This window comes from Pipistrellus kuhlii, unplaced genomic scaffold (genome assembly GCF_014108245.1).
Source record: "Pipistrellus kuhlii isolate mPipKuh1 unplaced genomic scaffold, mPipKuh1.p scaffold_m20_p_40, whole genome shotgun sequence".
Taxonomy (NCBI): domain Eukaryota; kingdom Metazoa; phylum Chordata; class Mammalia; order Chiroptera; family Vespertilionidae; genus Pipistrellus; species Pipistrellus kuhlii.
The window spans coordinates 2968751-2991645 of record NW_023425541.1 but is presented as its reverse complement, the minus strand read 5'-3'; the positions used below and the strand labels follow the sequence as shown (position 1 = coordinate 2991645).

The 22895-nt window shown below is 37.1% G+C and overlaps 1 protein-coding gene across 1 annotated transcript in view; it reads left to right on the top strand.

The window, feature by feature from the left end:
• TEX11 (testis expressed 11) overlaps positions 1-22895 on the top strand; it is a 285049-nt gene that overhangs the window by 115291 nt on the left and 146863 nt on the right. The window contains exons 11-12 of the mRNA XM_045571903.1: positions 13397-13478; positions 16842-16920. Coding sequence (XP_045427859.1) covers positions 13397-13478; positions 16842-16920 — 161 coding nt within the window. The remainder of the gene's footprint in view (positions 1-13396; positions 13479-16841; positions 16921-22895) is intronic.

Sequence of the window (22895 nt, the reverse complement as noted above, 5' to 3'; positions counted from 1 at the left end):
GAGAAAGTTCTGACTTCAGGAGTGTGGAGCTAAGAGTGTCCAGCGCGCCCTTGTTCCCAGCCTTCTGGGTGCCGGGCCCTACTGTCAGGTCAGGGCTACTTTGCTTTTACTCCTTTGCCCAATGAGTTAATGTACCACAGTTTTTAAATCCACTCATCTGCTGATGGGCACTTAGGCTATTTCCAAATCTCAGCTATGGTAAATTGTGCCGCTATGAGCATAGGAGTGCATATATCCTTTATAATTGGTGTTTCCAGTTTCTTGGGATATATTCCTAGAAGTGGAATCACTGGGTCAAATGGGAGTTCCATTTTTAGTTTTTTGAGGAAAATCCACACTGTTCTCCACAGTGGCTGCACCAGTCTGCATTTCCACCAGCAGTGCACAAGGGTTCCTTTTTCTCCGCATCCTTGCCAACACTTGTCCTTTGTTGACTTATTGATGGTAGCCATTCTGACAGGTGTGAGATATCTCATTGATGTTTTGATTTGCATCTCTCAGATAATTAGTGACTTTGAGCATGTTTTCATATGTCTGTTGGCCTTCCTTATGTTTTTTTTTTCGAAAAGTATCTACTTAGGTCCGTTGCCCATTTTTTGATTGGGTTATCTTTCTTTTGTTAAGTTATATGAGTTCCTTGTAAATGTTGGAGATTAAACACTTAGGGGTGATAACATTGGCAAATATGTTCTCCCATACAGTGGGCTTTCTTGTTGTTTTGTTGATTTTTTTTTCTGTACAAAAGTTTTTATTTTGATGTTGTCCCATTTGTTTATTTTCTCTTTAGTTTCCATTGCCCTGGGAGCTGTATCATTGAAGAAATTGCTTTGGCATATGTCTGAGATTTTGCTGCCTCTGAATTCCTCTAGTATTTTTATGGTTTCCATATTATAATATGTTTAAGTACTTTATGCATTTTGAGTTTATTTTTGTGTTTGGTGTAAGTTTGGTGGTCTAGTTTCATTGTTTTTTTTGTTGTTGTTGTTTTTTTTTGTTTGTTTGGTTTTTTTTGCATGTATCTGTCCAATTTTCCCAATACTTTATTGAAGAGCCTGTCTTGACTCCATTGTATGCTCTTGCCTTCTAGGTCAGATATTAATTGAGCATCGGAGTTTGAGTCTATTTCTGGGATCTCTATTCTATTCCATTGATCTATATGTCTGTTCTTATGCCAGTACCAGGCTGTTTTGAGAATAGTGGCTTTATAATACAGATTTATATCTGTTATTGAGATTGTACCTACTTTGTTCTTCTTTCTCAGGATTGCTGTGGCTATTTGAGGTTGTTTTTCATTCCAGATGAATTTTAGGAGAGTTCATTCTAGGTCTGTGAAATATGCCATTGGTATTTTAATGGGGAATGCATTGAATCTGTAGATTGCTTTGGGTAGTATAGACATTTTAATGATGTTGATTTTACCAGTCCATGAACAAAGTCTGTTCTTCCATCTTTTTATGTCTTCCTCTATCTCTTTTTTCAGTGTCCTGTAGTTTTCAGAGTACAGGTCTTTTACCTCCTGAGTTAAGTTTATTCCTAGGTATCTTAATTTTTTTGGTGCAATGGCAAATGGGATTGTTTTTTAGGCCTGTCTTTCTGTAAGTTCACTATTGATGTATAGAAATGCTATAGATTTTTTTTCATGTTAATTTTGTATCATGCTACATTCCCTAATTTATATATTAAGTCTACTAATTTTTTTATGGTGTCTTTAGGGCCATGCTCAGCAAACCACGGCTCACAAGCCACATGCAGCTCTTTGGCCCCTTGAGTGTGGCTCTTCCACAAAATACTATGGCCCGGGAGAGTCTATTTTGAAGAAATGGTATTTTCTGACATATTTTATGCTGCAATTTCACTTAGTTGCTTTACTGGATGTTTCTCCTTTTCTTTTCTTTTCTTTGAGGGTTTTTTTTGTCTACCTATATTTGTTCTCACCAAAGGATCTAGGTGTCGAGTCATTCTGCTCTAATCTTTATTATTTCCTTCCCTTTACTTATTCTGGGCTTTTCTTATTGTTCTCTTTCATCTAGACCTTTAAGTTGTAGGGTTAAATAATTTATTGTTGATTTTTCTTGTTTTTTGAGATAGGCGTGTCTTGCTATGAACTTCCCTCTCAGGATTGCTTTTGCTGTTTGCAGGAAGCCCACCCATTGCTGATCCTATCATGAGAGTGTACAAAGTAACGCAGAAGGCTGATGGACCTTAGGTATTAGCTGGGCTAATACCAAGCACCATTGTTCGTTTTGATATTGCAATGCCTTGAAGCAATTTCCTGATATAATAGTCTCAAATTAAATATTTAATGAACCTTACTGGTCTTTATTGGCCTTAGAGATGGTCTGTTTGCTACCTGTTTGGCATGCTTTACTGAGGGCAAGATATGTATCTAAATTTGAATACAAAGGAGTAAGGCCATGTTTCAGTGTGTCTCTCCAAGAGAGCTGTCTCTACCTGGTCCCCCATGCCTTTTAAATTTGTATTTCTTTTATAGTATTTTCATTTGTGCATCAGCCCCTCCTTCACATCCTGATCCCTAACCATGCAGGTCGCAGCATCTGTGTCCCAGAGATTTGGAATTGTTGTGTGTTTATTTGCCTTCGTTTCCAGGAAGTTTTTTATTTCTTCCTTGATCTTGTTGGTAGCCCAGTCATCTTTTGTATATTTAGGTCCCCAGGTATTTGGGAGCATATATGTCTACCATGGTTATATCCACTTCTTGGATCAATTCCTTTAGTATTATGTAGTGACCTTTGTTGTCTATTATGGTGGCCTTCATTTTGAAGTCTATTTTGTCGGATATGAGTATTGCTATTCCAGATTTTTTTTCTTTTCTATTTGCATGGAAAGTTTTCTCTCCCTTCACTCTCATCATGTGTGTTTTTTACTTTTTATTTTTTATTCTGAGATGAGTGTTTTGTACTCAGCATATAGTTGGACATGTTTTGTATGTATTCAGCTATGCTATACCTTTTGATTTGATCATTTAATCCATTTACATTTAGGGTTATTATTGATAGGTACTTATTTATTGCCATTTTAATTGTGTATGCCTAGGTTTCACTCTATTTTTATTCTTCTCTTTTTTTGTTGTCTGAGAAGCTTCTTATTTGACATCTATTTTGAATGTTAGCCCTGCTGGTTATAGTAATTTTGGTTTCACATTCTTGTTTTCCATTCTGTTTTGTATTTCATGACATTCCCTTCTGGACTATAGAGTTTCTGATGAGAAATCTGGTGTCAGGGAGCTCCTTTGTAGGTAACAGTTTGCTTTTCTCTTGCTGCCTTTAAGATTCATTCTTTGTCTTTAAATTTTGGCAGTTTAATTATTATGTGTTTGTTTGTGGGCCTGTATGAGTTCTTCTTGCTTGGGGTTCTCTATTGCTCCTGAACTTGTGTGACTTTTTCCTTTACCATGTTAGGGAAGTTTTCTGCCATTATTTCTTTAAACACATTCTATATTCCTTTCTCCCTTTCTGCCTCTTTTGTCACACCTACTATTCTAATATTGTTATGTTTTACATTGACCCAAAGCTCCCTTAATCTGTCCTCCTGTTTTTAATTGTTTGTTTTGTTTTGTCTTTTTGAGTGATTTTTTCAACCCTGACTTCTAATTCACTGATTTGATCCTCAGCTTCCCTAATCTGCTGTGTATTCCTTTCAATGTGTTCTTTATTTGTGCTAAGTCATTCTTTTCTTTTAAATTTAATAAATCTTTAATGTTCAGATTATTAAAATTGTGTCTCCCCCGCCATAGCTCTCCTCCACCAGGTTCCTACCTCACCCTCTTCCCTTCCCTTCCCCCACTGTCTTCACCCATAGGTATACACTTTTTGTCCAGTCTCTTCCCGCACCCCAGTCCACTTTCTCCCTGAGAATTGTCAGTCCACTCCCTTTCTATGCCCCTCATTCTATTATATTCACCAGTTAATACTCTTCATCAGATTTTTTATTCCCTTGGTTTTTAGATTCACTTATTGATAGATATGTATTTGTTGTTCATAATTTTTATCTTTATCTTTTTCTTCTTCTTCCCCTTTCAGCATTTCATATAATACTGGTTTGTTGGTGGTGAAGTCCTTTATCTTTTTCTTATCTATGAAGCTCTTTATCTGACCTTCCATTCTGAATGATAGCTTTGCTGGGTAGAGTAATCTTGGTTGTAGGTTCTTGCTATTCATCACTTTGAATATTTCTTGCCATTTCTGTCTGACCTGCATAGTTAACTGTTGAGAAATCAGCTGACGGTCATATGGCTGCTCCCTTGTAGGTAACTAACTTTTTTTCTTGCTGCTTTCAAGATTCTCTCTTTGTCTTTGCTCTTGGCATTTTAATTATGATGTGTCTTGGTGTGGTCCTCTTTGGATTCCTTTTATTTGGAGTTCTGTGTGCTTTCTGGACTTGTAAGTCTATTTCTTTTACCAGGTTGGGGAAATTTTTTGTCACTATTTCTTCAAATAGGTTTTCAGTATCTTTCTCTCTCTCTTCTTATGGGACCCCCCATAATTCTGATGTTGGTATACTTAAAATTGTCCCAGAGGCTCCTTACACTATCTTCATATTTTTGGATTCTTTTTTCTTTTTGCTTTTCCAGAGGAGTGTTTTCTGCTTCTTTGTATTCCAGATTTTTGACTTGATTCTTGTGATCCTCTAGTCTGCTTTTAGGTCTCTATTATATTTTTTATTTCAGTCCGTGTCTGCTTAATTTCTAGGTGATCATTTTTCATAACCTCAAGGTTTTTATTAAATTTATCAGCCTGTTCTAGGAAATTCTTGAAAAACTTTATAACTGTGGTTTAGAACTATATATCCAGGCGCTTGCTTTCCTCCATTTCCTTCATTTGTGATCTGCCTCTTTGTCTCCACATTTTAGCTGCTTCCCTGACTTGATGTAGTTGCTTTTCATGCTAGGTTTCCTAGCAGGGACCAGTAGCTCAGCTTCCCCAATTATCTGAGGGGGATATTCTTGGTGTGCCCCTTTGTGGGCTGTGTGTAGAGTCTTGTTGTAGTTAAGCCTAGATTGTTGTTAGTATCACTGGGAGGAGTTGACCTCCAGGCCAATTGGCTGTGAGGATCAGCAGTGTCTCCACTGGGAGATCTTTTGTGCTCAGCTTGCATGGGGCAGAGTTTCAGGGTGGAACAGACAGCCTTGGTTTTCTGTCAGCCCCGCTCTAAGAGGCCTCTGTGTCTCAGTATCCTTTGTCACTGGCTGCATGCACTTCTGAGAGAAGTCTGCTCTCGAGTTTCGACTGCTGCCAGACAGTCCAGTTTCTCCCTGAATGAGTCTGGGTACCCAAAAGTCTTACCTGGAAGTAGATTTCAGTGCATTCAGGAAGTTTTGTTTCTCTTCCGAACGAGAAAGCTAGCTGCACTCTTGCTGCCCACCCGCTCCACGCGCCGTGAGCTAGCGGCGTATTCAGTCACCTTCCCTTTCCATGCACAGGTCTCTGCACCTCTTTCCTTCACAGTTCCTTTGAGTCTCAATGTCCTTTTCTCTTTCCTTATACTTGTAGTATTTCCACTCAGCCAGCTTTCTGGTGGTTCTGGACAATGTCTGCTCTGTCTTCCAGTTGCAGTTTTGAAATTTTTTTTGTGAGGCAGCTGTAAAGGTGTTTACCTATGCTGTCATCTTGGTTTCTCTGCTATGTCATTTTCTATTTCTGTTTTCATACTTACTATTGTATATACTTTCTCATGTTCTTGAGCATCTTTACCATGATTATTTTGAACTCTATATCAGATAAATTTCTTATATCTGTTTCATTTATTTTTTCTTCTGGATAATTCTCTTTTTTTTTCATGTTGGGGTTGTTTTAGCTGCATATTTGGGTTCATGACTATATATGATTTGACTTATATTTGGAATCATGTAGATCTGCTATGCCTCTCAATCTTTGGTTCAGGACAGTGTAAAATGCTGTATCTGACTAATTAGATCAGGGAAAGACTCAAAGTTTCCAGCGACTGCCTCTGTATACAGACTGATTAGGTTTTGTCTTGAATTGCCCTCTGGCAATTGCCCACGGTGTGGTAAGAGTTTTTTTCAACAGAACGGGGCAATTGCGTCTGCCTGGAAGCTAATTGTTTTTTTGTTTTTGTTTTTTAATATATTTTATTGATTTTTGTACAGAGAGGAAGGGAGAGAGATAGAGAGTTAGAAACATTGATGAGAGAGAGTCATCGATCAGCTGCCTCTTGCTGGGGATATGCCCACAACCAAAGTACATGCCCTTGACCGGAATTGAACCTGGGACCTTTCAGTCCCCAAGCCAACGCTCTATCCATTGAGCCAAACCGGTTTCGGTTGGAAGCTAATTGTTATTCTCACTCTCTACATGGCCCTGAGCAACTACGCACCGTGGGGCAACGTTTTTTCCAATAGGATGGGGTCAACTGTCTTCCCCTCAAGCAAGCCTGACTGTATAGCAAATATCTGCATGAGAAAGATGACCTCCACAGCATAAGGCAATGACTCAGCACATGAAACCAGGGCATCTGGCTTCTGAGCTCTAACCTCAGGGCCCCCATTCCTGGCTTCTGCTCACACAACTCCAATCTACTCTGCCCTCCCTCTGCTGGAGCACAAGGTGGGTGGCTCCACAGGGAATTTTGTGTGTCAGCCCTTTAAGAGGGTACATATATTTCCAGCTGTCTCTCCCTGGAGAACAACAACTCTGCAGTTTTCACAGTCAGATATTATGTGGGTATTCTTCTTAGTTCTGGTGCTCTCTACTAGGGGGCCACGCTTAGGGATTAGACACAAGAATTTCCAGTGACAACCCCCCACAGTTGAGATATCTCTCTGGAACTTCAGTTGCTGTCTCTGCAAGCCCAGCCAGCTCTTTTGCACCTCCACCCCTCCTACCAATCTCTGTGCAGTCTCCACTTTTGGTCCTTGGTTATCAGGGTTCTCTCCAGTGAGTCTTCCACTGATTATTGAGGAAGTTGTCCTTTATTTTAGTTGTAATTCCAGTTTTGTCCTGGGAGCAAGTCTGTGCACCATCCACTTACTCTGCCACCCTTTTTAATCTCCTCTCAACATTTTTTTTTGTTTTCATTTCAGTTGTATAGCATAGTGGTTAGATAATCAGATACTTTATAAAATGCTTACCCTGATATTTCCACTTGGCACCATACATAGTTATTTCAATATTATTGACTATATTCACTATGCTGTACCTTACATTCCCATGACTATGTTGTGACTATCAATCTGTATTTCTTAATCACTTCAACTTTTCACCAATTTCCCCAAACTCTCCCCTAGGCAGCTGTCACTCTGTTTTCTGTATCTATCTTTCTGTTTCAATTTTGTATGTTTGTTAATATTGTTCTTTAAATTTCAAATATAACTCAAATCATATGGTATTTGTTTTTGTCTAACCGACTTATTTCATTTAGCATAATACCCTCTGTGTCCATCCATGCTGTCCTAAATGGTATGATTTTATTTTTTATGGTGAGTAATATTTAAATATATATATATATGTATATGTATATATATATATATATATATATATATACCATAATTTTTTTATCCACTCATCTATTGATGGGCATTTAGGTTGCTTCCATATTTTGGCTATTGTAAATAATGCTATAGTGAACACAGAGGTACATATATATTTTCAAATTGGTATTTTTACAGTTTTAAAAAATATTTTTATTCATTTAAGAGACAAAGGGAGAAGGAGAGAGAGATGGAAATATCAATGAAGAAAGAGAATCATTGATTGGCTGCCTCCTGCATGCCTCACACTTGGGATCGAGTCCACAGTCTGGGAATATGTCCTAACTGGAATTGCTCAACCACTGAGCCACCCTGGATGATCTTGAATTGGTATTTTTTATTTTGTTTGGATAAATACCCAGAAGTGGAATTGCTGGGTCATAAGGCAGTTCCATTTTTATTTTTTAAAGGAAACTCCATACTGTTTTCCAAAGTGGCTGCACCAATTTGCATTCCCCACTAACAGTGCATGAGGGTTTCCTTCATTCCACATCCAGCCAACACTTGTTCTTTGTTGACTTTTTATAATAAGTCAACTATTCTAACAAGTGTGAGGTAGTATCTCATTATGGTTTTGATTGTGTATTTCCCTGATGATTAACAATGTTGAGCATCTTTTTATATTTCTTTGGAGAATTGTTTCTTTATGTCCTGTGGCCATTTTTTTTTTTTTACCAGATTTTAAATTTATTTTTTATGTTTATGTTTTTAAAAATATATATTTTATTGATTTTTTACAGAGAGGAAGGAAGAGGGATAGAGAGTTAGAAACATTGATGAGAAAGAAACATTGATCAGCTACCTCCTGCACACCCCCTACTGGGGATGTGCCCACAACCAACGTACATGCCCTTGACTGGAATTGAACCTGGGACCCTTGAATCCACAGGCCTACACTCTATTCACTGAGCCAATCCGGTTAAGGCTTTTTATGTTTATGTTATTCAGTTATTTAAGTTCCTTATATTGTGGATAGCTCTAAGTGGATATATCATTTGGGAATATTTCCTTACATTCAGTTGGTTGTATTTTCATTTTTTGATGGTTTCTGTTGTTGTGCAAAAACTTTTTAGTTTGGTGAAGTTCCCATTTTTTTTCTTTTGTTTTCCTTGCTAAAGAAAACATATTTTCAGTCAATAGGTCCTGCCCTTTTTTGTTAAATTTATTCTTATGTACAATCAAACCTCATATCTTGAACATCTCCCATCTCAAAAAACTCAGTTCTAAACTAAGTCATTCACAGAAAAAAAATTCTCAGTTGTGGAACCAAACTTTGGTTTTTAAACTGACAACCCTTTTTCACACTGATACCTCAGCTTGACAAAATCATCTCTCAGGTCACAAAGGAGAGGATGCTTTTGTTGTTGGGGATGTTAATGATTAATGCATTTTTAAAGCATCTGGTGATAATATTGCTAAGGGTATGAAAGAAACAATGGTCACAGGTAACTGAAGAGGTAGAAAAACTGTTGTTTTGGATAAGTGAAAAGTAGTTAGCCAGTGACAACATTTCAGAGGCAGTGATATATGAACAAGTAAAATTGCTGTATAATAACCTGAAAGATAACCTTGGAATGAGAAGCTAGTAGCTGATAGTTCAATAAACTTAAGAAAATAATTGTTTATTTATAGATTAAACTAGAGGCCCAGTGCATGAAAATCATGCACTTGGGGAGGGGTCCCTCAAACTGGCCTGTGCCCTTTCTCCGTCTGGGACCCCTCAGGGGATGTCTGCCTTCTGGCACTTAGACATCCCTCTCACAGTCTTGTGCTCTTGTAGTCCAGGACCCCTCGCTCCTTACTACCTGCCTGATGCAGAGGCAGGAGAGGCTCCTGCCACCACTGCTGTGCTCCCGAGCTGTGAGCCCAGCTTCTTGCTGAGCAGGGCGGGGTGTCGCTCAACCAGAAGCAGGGCTCATTGCTCCTTAGTGGTGGCCCCACCCCCTGCCAATTGGGGGCCATGCTGGCCATGGGAAGGGGTTGAGGCACCATGGAGGCACCTGGAACTGTGCCACTACCTCTCCAGCCACCTCTGTGAAAGGTATGGTGCTGGGTCTGGGCCTGAACCCCCACCTTTATATTTTAAGGGGGGGCTATCTGGACCAGGTCTGCACCGCTGCTTTTCCAGGACCACCATGGCTGGCCTGGTGGTGCAGGCTTGCTGGCCCCACCCCCACCCTCTGGTCGTACCAGAAGGTTGTTCTGCCACCATCCAGTCTAATTAGCATATTAGCTCTTTATTATATAGGATAATACATTAGATATATACTGTATATAAGAATGATTAAAATGAAATAATTCTATTTATTTTTAATATGCTTTTATTGATTTTTTTAGAGAGAGAGGAAGGGAGAGGGCGAGAGAGATGGAAACATCAGTGAGAGAGAAATATCAATTGGCTGCCTCCCACAAGTCACCCACTGGGGATAGAGCCCACACTTGGGCATGTGCTGTGACGGGAAAATAAACCGGTGACCTCTTGGTGCAAGGGATGATGCTCAATCCACTGAGCTACTGCAGTTGGGCAACTTATATTATTTGTAATGGAAAAAAATGATTTGGTTTTCAAATTAAATTTGAGAACCAAGATTTCACTGTATTTTATTCTTTTAGATGCTATTATAAATGGAATTATTTCCTTAACTTCACTTGTGAATGGTTAATTGGTAGTATTTAGAAATACAGGTGATTTAAAAAATATTGTTTTTACACCATGGCCAGTGTTGTTTAATGGTTAGAGTGTCGTCCTGTGCACTGAAGGGTCTCAGGTTTGATTCCTGGCCCTGGTTGGGGGTGCTGCGTGCAGGTGGCAAACAATCTATGTGTGTCTTTTCCTTCTCCCTTCCCTTCCTCCTCCCTCTCCCTTCCCCACTCTCTTACTCTTTCCCCCTTCCTCTTTCCTTTTCACTCTCTCTAAAAATCAATGGAAAAATATTGTGGTGAGGATTTACAAATAAAATAAACAAAATATTGATGTTGCAAGTTTGCTGCTGAAATTTTTTTAAGCTGTAATAGGTTTTTATTGGATCCCTTAGGACTTTCTAAATGCAAGATCATTTCATCTGCAAATAGAGGAGATAGTTTTACTTTTTCCTTTGAATCTGGTTGCCTTTTATCTTCTTTTCTTCCCTAATTGTCCTGTTGAGAATATTTATTCTAATGTTGAATAGAAGTGGCAAGAACGAACATTTTTTCTTGTTCCTGGTCCTAGTTGGAAAGCTTTTTGGCATTTCACCATTATGGCATGGTGTTAGTTGTGGGATATTTTAGATGCTTTTTATTAGGTTGAGGAAGTTTCCCTTCTATTCCTAGCTTTTTTGAGTATTGATACAACTAGTTTGAATAACAGCTTAACATTCCTTGATAAAGTTAAATCACCCAGCAACTTCATTCCTAGATATATATTTTGGAACAAAAGTTCTTGCATTTGTATACTATGAGAAATGTACAGAAAGCTGATGCCAAAATTGCTCATACGTAATAGCAGTTGGGTTGAAAGCAACTCAAGTGTTCAAAGTAGGCCAGGTAAATAAATTGTCATACAATGTAATACTGTATAGAGTAGTCATTCTCAAACTTTAGCATTCATAAATATTGACCAGATAGTCTATTAAAACACAATTCTCTTATTTACTACCTTATTAAATAGGTACTAGAATTTATGTTGAAATGGAAACTTTTCATAATACAAATCAATAATAATGATTTTATACATTTTTCTAAAACCACCCACACATACTTTATTTGCTGGGCCTCATCGTCAGAATTTTTGATTCAATAGGTTTGGGTGGGATCTACATTTTTAACAAGTTCTCAGGTGATGTTGATGAGGACAATACGCTCTGAGGACTATAGAATAATGAAAACAAATAAATTACTTTCATGCACCCACATAAATGAATCTTAAAATCATGATAATGAATGAAGAAGCAAGTCACAGAAGAATTTGTATACATTATGATTCCGTTTGAATGAAGTTCAAATGCAGGCAAAACAAAACAATATAAAGAAGAGCAAGGGAATTGCTGCACAGAACTATTCAGATAGTTTACCTCTGTGGGTAAGTGAAGAGGATACAAATAGGCAAGTGTACATTGGAGGCCTTTAATGTGGTGAGTGTTCTTTCTTAACTTATGTAGTGAGTTTATTTAGGGTGTTATTATGTAGGGTGTTTATTTTATTATTCTGTAAGATAGATTTTCTATAATCATGTGTGTATATGAAGTACTTCACAGTAAAAAAAAAATGGAAAAGTACTCTTTAGAGCTTGCAGGAGAACTGGACAGCAGATAACAGGCAGGCTGAAGGTAGTAGAAAGAGCTTCATGGGATGCAGCATATTATAGTGGAAAGATTATGGCCTCTAGAGTCAGAGAAATCTGAATTCAAATTTCAGCCCTTCCAGTTTGCAATTGTGTGACTCTGGGTAAGTTACTCCATAGGGCCTCACGTTCCTCATCTGCAAAACAATATTCACAGTACTTCCCTTGCAAATTACTGTATCCTGTTTTCAAATAACTGTTTGGTAAAAAAAAGAAAACAAAAACAAAGCAAACAGAAACTTAAGGAAGAAGTGTGAAAAATGACAGTGAGAAAAATTACAGATAACACAAGGAGATTACTTGTGAATTTTGAAAGCTTAGTTTCAAGAGACAGTAAAGATGGATACTACAGTGCAAATGATTATGGAAGTGCATAAATGATGATACAATAAAAGAAAAGTATTATCTATTCTCTGGGGTTGTTTGGTAAAGGAAATAAAGGAGAAAAACAATGTAACTTGTGTGAGTATCATAGACTAAAGCACATGTGTCAAACACAAGGCCCGCGGGCCAAATCCGTCCCTCCAGGCCTTGCAATGTGGCCCGCACCGCGCTGTCATCACTGCACTCCGCTGCGTTTCCATCACAATGACAGTTTATGACTGTTCAGTAAACCATTCGGCCCGCGATTTAGGCTGGATTTTAGATTTTGGCCCCTTCTCTGATTGAGTTCGACACCCTTAGACTAAAGGTAAACAGATCCTATCAAGATCTGGACAACCTGTACATCAAAGGTAAGTGGTAATTGAGCCTAAAATGTATTTGAACATGCCTAGTAGGAAAGGTAGTAATGGAATAGATTAAAATTTACAACTTTATTCTTTATTCTTTGTATTAATGCCATTTATATTTGCAAAACCTTTTAATACCAGTGCTTACTTTCTCTAACTTTCCATATTTAAGGTATCTCACACATGAATAGCAATAGTCATTTTCAATTATGAAAATGAGGTTCATGTAGAGGATAATTGATTTTTTATTGAGAAAAGTTCTATTCTGTGAACCTACATTGCACTTTTAATCTTAGCTAGCTATTAAAGATGTACCCTGTCAGGAAAAAGTGGAACGAGGCTAGAGACCACAAATGGCTTAAGACCAGCTAACAGGACTTGGAAAAACCATTCAGAATTCATTGTTATGAATGGTAAATATGACAGGCATATTCTATAGGAAAGACAGTATGTTTCCTATTTCATTCAACCATTGTTTGCAGAGTACTATATCTGTTATTAAAATCTCACAGAAACCACATCCAATTATATTTAATAATTGATTTTTTGGGTTTTGTTTACCAAGACAAGAATATGGCCTTATAGTCATACAGTTTAAATGCTCGCCACTCAGTGGAAATGTTTACATGTTCTTTTCCTCATATCATTTCATTTAGATTGAATAAAATATCAGAAAATATCCCTAGGGATATACTGGATGTTATGATCTGATCTTTTATAGTTTTGATTTCCTTTTATCATGAGTCATCCTGCTGTGGTTGAATAAAACAGGCAATTACTTGAAAATGGTCTTTTATATTCCACAGTTTTAATGTAATTGTGATTTCTTTAAAATAGGAACATTTAAGTCCAGCTGGGCTTTTCTTGAAGATAAAAATCCTCTTGAAGGGCGAAACAGCTAATGAAGAACTCCTTGAAGGTATCACCTCTGTGTGTGAAGTGCAGTTCTTAAATTTAACTACTAATTTGTTGACTGTAAGATATTCTGTAGTATAATTTGATGGTGATTGAGTAGGAAAATGATCACATAAGAAAGTGAGAATATTGTTAACCAAGAACAAAAAGAGAAAGGAGAGAACAGTAGCAAATTTAATAGGTAGTAAAAAAGAGCTGAATAAAAGCTATCAGTCTTCTTTTTGTCTGAAAGAGAATTGCAACTGCCCAACCCTTCTTAAGTTTTCTATTATACTACCATGAAGAAAGATTACCTATTAACTGAAAAGCCTTGGTAATGTTGTGATTTTTATAATTACTTGTATAAACATTGTTATTTGTTTTTCAAAATTCTCAGGGGACTAAACTACACATCACAAAGTAAACATTCTGATATATAGCTGTGGGTCTTTTGGCAAGTTACATAATTTCTCTGTGCCTAATTTCTTCATCTTTGAAAGTGATATAATAATACTGTCTACTTCATTGTGTTGTTTTGAGAATTTTATGAGAAATGTATATAGAACACTTAGCACCATACATAGTGTATGCTTAGTATGGAATAATAGTTATTATCATTGTTATTACTACAATATAGATGTATTAAATGAGGGGAACAAATATCTTTATGTACACTGGCCCTTTAAAAGTATTTCAATTATGTTTAGTCATAAAAATAACTTATTCTAAATTCTTTTAATGCATACATGCTTTACTTTTTTATTACATAAAAATATAGTTGTACTATAGAGCTGCATTATTATTACTATATAAAATTATGTTAGGCCCAGCTGGAGTGGGCCTAACCGGAGTTAGGCCTAAATCAGGAGGTCACAGTTTGATTCCTGGTCAGGATACAAGCCTAGGTTGCTGGCTTGATCCCCAGTGTGGAGTGTGCAGGAGGCAGCTAATCAATGATTCTCTCTCATTATTGATGTTTCTATGAGGCATGGTGGCAACCATGCTTGGGTATAAATTGCTGTTTAATATTTTAATCCTGCTCTTTAGCTTCTGTAATTATTTGCTTGCTAAAACAATAGAAAAACTACTTTGATTTTCTGAACTTATGTATGCTATCCCAATCGATTGAATACTCCATTGATGACGGTTTGAATATCCCATTGATTGTGACCTCACTGGTTATGGAAACACATTCTTCTTGAAACCAAGACAGCTCAATTACCCTAAATTGTCTCAGTAGCTACAGATAATTCATTCTGGTTGACACAGTGGTCCCAGAATCTGGACGGCACAATTATTCTAAATTGCCTCAATGACCCCAGATAATGTGTTTCTGTTGATTCAATGATCCTTAGACCCAAAACTATAGATAACTAATTTGCTTAATTTTGCTTCTGTAACTGCTTTGTGCAAATGAGGTTCTTCATTCCAAGGCCAAAGATGTAATTGATACCTTTGTGATATTCTGCATAGAAGCCAGATGTGGCGAGCTTTTGGGGACTGCAAGATCTGGAGCTTTTGCCCCTCACATGCCGCCGGCCTTTAATAAATGACTGCATAATTCAACTTCTTGAGGCGTCCTTTGTAAGATTTGGGGTACAATGCAACACTGTCTCTCCCTCTCTCTTCCTTTCTGACATCAATAAAAATATTAAAAAATAAAATTATATTGGTATAATAATTTATTATCCAATTAGTAACAATTTGTAATAAATAGACCAACAATCGTATTTGGAAGTAGCTCTAACTTTAGTGCTAATGTGGTAATGCTGAAACTTTTTTTGACCTCTAGAACATTAACCAATCACTAAGAGACCTCAGAAGCTGAAATGTACAGAGGGTTCTATATCTCTAGGTTTTCATCTCAGAATACACAGGTTGAAAAATATTAGGAACCAGGAAGACAACTCTACTTTGTTTGCACTAAGGGAATAAACAAACCAACTAACGAATTAAAGGCATAGACTTACTCAAACTAATGCAGTGTGGGAAGACCAGAGAGATTACTGGAGTCACCCAGTTGTGAAGTCGATTAATTTTGGACTAGATTTCCTGACTACAGTTTTTATCAAAATGTATATAAGAAACAGAGTTTAAAGTGAAATTATTCTTTATTCCCAGATTGTTTTACTTAACTCAATACTAGATACTGTTGATATTCAGACTAATGAAGTTACAATTTCAGAGTACAAATTAGGAGAATTCCCTGACTCTTAAGTTTTCCATAGTTTAAAATAATAAACTTATCTTTTGTTTTGTTTTATTGAGAGAATGTATGAAACTTGGATTTTTATTGTCTGTTCATTTCTTTACTAGTGAAAGTATTTTACTCTTAACATGGTCAACCAAAGTGCTGGCATTAGAATTTTACTGGTATTTTTTGTTATAGAAAAAAAAATTTTAAATATAAAATTTTTTATTATGGAAACGTGGCACATACCTGAAGGAAGTTTTTGGTAAATACTAAAAATATCCATAGTTCATCATCTACTGGAATATAAGCTCCTTAACAGCATGGATTTTGTATTTTGTCCACTGTTGGCTAGCACCAAGCACACTGGCTTTATAGTGCATACTCAGAATATATTTTTCTTTTTATTGTTGTTATAATCTGCACTGCTTTTAATATCTTTGATAATAAGCATTTTCACATATTTACATCAGATGACTTCAGAAATACAATTTCTGAGATATAAGAAATAATAATAGTGGCAGTCATTTATTTAAAAAATATATATTTTTATTAATCTCAGAGAGGCAGAGAGAGCAAGAGATCCGCTGCCTCTGTCATGCCCAACTGAGGATTAAGCCTGCAACCTGGGCATTTGCCCTGAATAGGAATAGAATCATGACCTCAGAGTTCATAGGTTAACCACTGAACCACACTTGCCAGACTACAGCTGTCATTTATTTATTGAATGCTTACTAAGTGCTAGGTGCTTTGCTATGTAATTTACATATATCATCTCATGTAACTCAATCACAACCAAGATTGGTGGTGATATAATCCCCATTTTACAGATGACAAAACTAAGGTGTAGAAAATTTGTGTAACTTGCCTATGGCCACACAGGTGACAAGTTGTTTCAAATATAGGCCTTTCTGAGTGCACATGTCAAGCTCTTAATCACTGTGTTCTTAACATATAGTATTGCCAAATTGCTTTTCAAAAGTTATTCTCATATATTTTAGAGTGCCTGTTTCACTATATTTTCTCTAGCATTGTATTTTATTACTTCATTAAAAGATTTTGATAAGTTTTAGGTAAAACATGATATATGGAAAATATTTGGAAAGTAGATTTTGAACAGAGAAAAATTATTGAAGATAGCTAAGCTTCCTCATAAATGAAACTGACATGATTATTTCTTTTTTTTCTCTTTGTTAGCTTGCATAGAAATACTACACCTTGACGTGTCTTTGGACATCTGTATGAGCATTACTAAACTGCTGATGGATACTGAAAGGTACAGAATAATTGATTTTCTTTTCTCTAAAGACTAAAATTTTTCTAAGATTTCTATGAACACATATTGAATCTATATCTATCTATTTATCTATCTATCTATCTATCTATCTATCTATCTCCATACATACTCACAGAAAACAATATTTGCCATTTTGCTGATCAAATTAGAAGATGAAATTGCTTGTTTAATTGTTTAAAAAATCAATATTCACGTTAATTTTAAAATTTATACCGTATTTTCTGGCATATAAGACGACCCCCCTAATTTTACAGTTAAAACATAGGTTTAGGTCTATATTCACTGTATAAGACTGCCCCCCACTTCCGAGGCAACACCAGTTCTTTTTTTTAATAGACCGCCTCTCTGACTCTGGCCAATCTGAGCAGGCTTTTTTTCGTTTCAAAAGTCGTCTTATATGCCAGAAAATATGGTATTTAAATTTTTTAAATAAAATGAAAAAGAAATAAAATAATCATGACTATAAAATAGGAGTTAGACTAGGTTAACCTGCAGGTCATTGTCAGGTGGAACAGGAAGATATGAGCAAGTATAGTTCTGCAAGTGATATAACTTTCTGGCACTATCTTCATGGGATCATTAATGTTAAAAGGGACCTTAACTTACTTATAGGCCTCTTAGTGGTTCTCAAACATCAGTGTGCATCAGAATTACTGGGGAATAAGCACTTAAAAAGATGCTCAATATCATTAGGGAATGCGAATCAAAACCACAGGGATATGTAAATCAAAACCACAATGAGAAACCACACTCACTAGGATGGCTGGAATAACAAACAGATAAGCCCTGGTTGGTGTGGCTCAGGTGGTTGGAGTGTCATCCCATCCAGGTCAGGGCACATCCCCAGATTGTATGTAATTGTAACCCTCATAAATTGCTGGTAGTAATGTAAAATGGTGCAGCAGCTCTGGAAACAGTCAGAATTAGATATTTATCTACCATTGACCCAGTTACTCCAAGCTTGAGTTAAACATATGTCCGTACAAATAGGAATGCTCATAGCAGCATTCTTTTTAATACTAAAATATAGAATTCTTAATAGTAAAATGTGGAATCAACCAAAATGTCTATTAACTAGTTGAATAGATAAACAAAATGTGATATACTCATACCATGGAGTATTATTTGACTTTTATAAAAAGAAACAGAGTACTGATACATGTTATAATATGGATGAACCTTAAAAACATTAGGCTAAGCTAAAGAAGTTGGCTACAAAGACCACATGTTGTCATTCCATTTACATATGTTTAGAATAGCACATTTATAGAGTAATAAAGTAGATTAGTGGTTGCCTAGGGCTGTGAGAGATGGGAAAAATAGGGAGTGACTGCTAATGAGTATTAGAGTTTCTTGTTGGTTTGATGAAAATGTTCTGAAGTTGAGTGGTGGATGCACAACTCTGTGGATATACTAAAAATCATTGAATTGTATATATATATATATATATATATATATATATATATATATAATTGTTTATTTGATGAGAGAGAGAGAGAGAGAGAGAGAGAGAGAGAGAGAGAGAGAGAGAGAGAAACATTGATTTGTTATCCCACTTATTTGTGCATTCATTGGTTAATTCTTGTATGTGCCCTAAATGGGTCTTGGATTGTTCCAAATTCAGGAGCTTCAGTCCTCAAGGAATTGGGGTGAGTAGTCCTGGTATAAATGTGTTCACCAGCCTGAAAACTCTCTGAACCCCTTAGTATTGGGATTTATGGAGGTTTCCTCATATAGGCATGAGCAATTATTAATTCCATTTCCAGTTCTTTTCTCTGGAGGATGTGGGGATGGAACTGAAAATTCCCAGCTTCTAATTATGCCTTGGTTTTTCTGGTGACCAGCCCCCATCCAGGAGCCATCAAGAGTCCATCCATAGTCACCTCAATATAAAAAAAATTCTTTTAGTGCTCTTATCACTTCGGAATTTACAAGAGTTTTAGGATAGGATAAAAAACAAATATTCCAAATATTAGAACAGGAGATATTCCTAGTGTTATCACTTAGGAAATTACAGCGTTTTAGGAGGTCTGTCCTAGGAGCTAAGGGTAGAGTCTAATATATTTTTTTGTTATCTTACACATAATTTTAAGCTATTATGTTTCAATCTGAGTGTTACAGCTTATCTCTGTGAATTTCAGTTCTATCATGCAATGTATTAACTACTCTTCTTAGTTCATCTCATCTTTAGACTTTGTAGACATGCCACCTGTCTTCATCTAATTCATAGTGACTGACTTTTTCTTAAAGGTCAAGATAGTATATATTTTAGGTTTGTGGGCCACACAGTTTCTGTCACAACTCAAACTCTGTCATTATAGTGCAAAAGCTGCTGTAGACAAATACGTGTGTATAGGTATTTTCCAATAAAACTTTTTTCCAGTGGGTTTTTTTTTTTGTGTGTGTGTGTTAACATACACAACATAAAATTTATCATCTTAATCATTAAATATATACCTTAGTGGTATTAAGTACATTTGTATTCAGCAGCCATCAGCACAATCTGTTTCCAGAACTCTTCACATCTTGCAAATTTGAAACTGTTTATCAATTAAACAGTAACTTTTTATTCCCCCTCCTATCAACCAGGCAACTACAATTCTACTTTCTGCCTCTATGAATTTGACTACTCTAGGTATTTCATATAAGTGGAATCATGCAGTATTTGTGTTTTCTGACTGACTTATTTCACTTAGGAGGATGACCTCAAGTTTTAACCATGTTGTTAGAATTTCCTTCCTTTTTAAGGCTGAAGAATATTCCATTGTATGTATATGCCACACTTTGCTTATCTATTCAACCACTGATGGAAAATAAAACTTGCAAATTTTAGCTATTGTGAGTAATGCTCTTATGAATGTGAGTGTAGAAATATTTCTTTGAGAACCTACTTTCAACTTTGGTGGATATATACTCAAAAGTGGAATTTGCTGGAAACAATGATTCTATTATTAATTTTTGAGGAACTATTAACGTACCATTTTACATTCTTACCAACAGTGTACAGTGGTTTCAATTTCTCCACCTCATTGCCAACTCTTGTTTTCTCTCTGTGTGTTTATCTTTTATTTTTTTATTTTCTTGATTTTTTACAGAGAGGAAGAGAGAGGGATAGAGAGTTAGAAACATCGATGAGAGAGAATCATCGATCAGCTGCCTCTTGCACACCCCCTACTGGGGACATGCCTGCAACCAAGGTACATGCCCTTGACCAGAATCGAACCCGAGACCTTTCAGTCCGCAGGCTGACGCTCTATCCACGGAACCAAACTGGTTTCGGCTGTGTGTTTATCTTACATCATAATGGGTGTGAGGTGGTATCACATGTAGTTTTGATTTACATTTCTCTAATGACTAGTGATGCTGGCCATCTTTTCAGGTGATTTTTGGCTATTTGTATATTTATTTTGGAGAAATGTCTATTCAAGTTCTCTGCCCATTTTTTAATTGGGTTATTCACTTTCTTATTGTTGTGTTTAGGAGTTCTCTATGTACCCTGGATATTAATCCCTTGCCGTATCTATGATTTGCAAATATTTTATCTAACAGTATGAGTTGCCTTTTTACAATCTCAGTCTCTCCCTCAGACTTCAACCAGCCTTTTGGCTATTGTGCCACCAGAAACCAGCTTTTGCCTTTTTACTTTGTTGATATTGTCATCTGATGCACATTTAAAAATTTTTAAATGAAATCCAATTTGTCTATTTTTTCTTTTGTTTCCTGTTCTTTTGGTGTCATATCCAAGAAATCATTGCCAAATTTGATATCATGAAGATATACCCCTTTGTTTTCTTCTAGGCTTTTTACAGTTTTAGGTTGTATATTTATGTCACAGATAATTTTGAGTTAATTTTTGTATATTGTAAAGGTCCAGCTTCATTCATTTGCATGTGATATCTTGTTTTCCTAGCATTATTTGTTGAGAAGACTGTCTTTTCCCATTGGATGGTCTCAATATTCTTGCTGAAAATCATTTCACCATATATGCCAAGAGTTTATATCTGGGATCTCTATTTCATTGCTTTGTATATCTATTTGTCTCTGTATCACATTGTCTTTGTTACTGTACCTTTCTAGTAAGTTTTGAAATCAGATAGGGTGAGCTTTGTTCTTTTTCAGAATCATTTTGGCTATTCAGAGTCCCTTGAAATTCCATATAAATTTTAGGATGAATTTTTCTATTTCTGCAAAAAAAAAAAAAATGAAACATTGGAATTTTGATAGGGATTGCATGAAATCCCTAGATCACTTTGGGTAGTATTGATATTTTAACAATTTTAAGTCTTCCAGTCCTTGAGTCTGGAACAGAATGTCTGCATTTATTTATATCTTCTTTAATTTTGTTTATAAATGTCTTACAGTTTTCATTGTATAAGTCTTTCACCTCTTTGGTTAAATTAATTCCTAAGTATTTTTTTGATGCTATTATAAATGGAATTGTTTTCTTAATTTTCTGTTCAGATCGTTAGTTTTTAGCAATGCAACTGTTTGTTTTTTTAATGCAACTGATTTTTGCATGTAGATTTTTGTATCCTGCTACTTTGCCCAATTCATTTATTAATTTTAAGATTTTGTGTGAAATCTATCTATCTATCTATCTATCTATCTATCTATCTATCTATCTTATACTAGAGGCCCAGTGCACAAAGTTCATGCACGGGAGTGTGTGTCCCTCAGCCCAGCCTGCATCCTCTCCAATCTGGGACCCCTCGAGGGATATCCGACTGCCCATTTAGGGCCTAAACAAGCAGTCGGACATCCCTCTCACAATCTGGGACTGCTGGCTCCCAACAGCTTGCCTGCCATCCTTCCCACTCCCTTGCCAGCCTGATTGATGCTTAACTGCTCCCCTGCCAGCCTAACTGCCCTCAACTGCAGGCCTGGTCACCCCTAATTGCCCTCCCTTACAGGCTTGATTGCCCCAACTGCCCTCCCTTGTAGGCCTGGTCTCTCCAACCTGCCCTCTCCTGCTGGCCATCTTGTGGTGGAAATCTTGTTTCCACATTGGGTCAGCCATCTTTGACCACATGGGAGCAGCCATCTTGTGTGTTGCATATTACTCTTTTATTAGATAGGATAGAGGCCTGGTACACGGGTGGGGGCTGGCTGGTTTGCCCTGAAGGGTCTCCTGGATCAGGGTGGGGGTTCCTTTGGGGCATGGGGCAGCCTGGGCAAGGGACCTGTGGTAGTTTGCAGGCTGTCCATGCCTCCTGATGACCCAAGCAGAGTCCCTGATATTTGGGATTTATTTATCTTCTATAATTGAAACTTTGTAGCCTTGAGTGGAGGCCAGGGGCTTCTTCCATCACCAGTGGCAACCCAAGGCTCCTGCTTGCTCCAGCTCCGTGGCTGACACCATATTTGTTGGGTTAATTTGCATACTCACTCCTGATGGGTGGTGGGTGTGGCTTGTGGGCATAGCTGAGGTACGGTCAATTTGCATGTTTCTCTTTTATTAGATAGGATAAGTGTTTTCTATATAAAATCTATATATATATAAAAGCCTAAGTGACCATTTGACCAGTCACTATGATGCACACTGACTACCAGGGGCTGATGCTCAACAAAGGAGTTGCCCCTGCCTCCTGGTGGTCATTGTGCTCCCACAGTGGGAGCACTATTCAGTTGACTGATAGGTGCCAGCCACTGGGCTCATGACTGGCAAGCTCCGCTGTGGTAGTGCAAACCTCTCCCGTGGAGACTCCTCCTGCACGCTCCTTCCCCCTTGGGACCAGCATCAGCACTGACTGGTATTACCCTAGGACGTGCATGTGGAGATGACAGTAGAGTGGCAGTGAGCCTACTGAACAGCAACGGTGGCTGGCTCAGTGGGGCCAAGGTGATTGGGAGCAGTGCCATGCCAGGCCCAGGCTCAGGCTTGGGTTCCTCCCTGGCTGTCTGCCACTTCTGTCTTAAATAAAAAAGTGAAGTACTGAAGTGTTGTTTGATTCAGC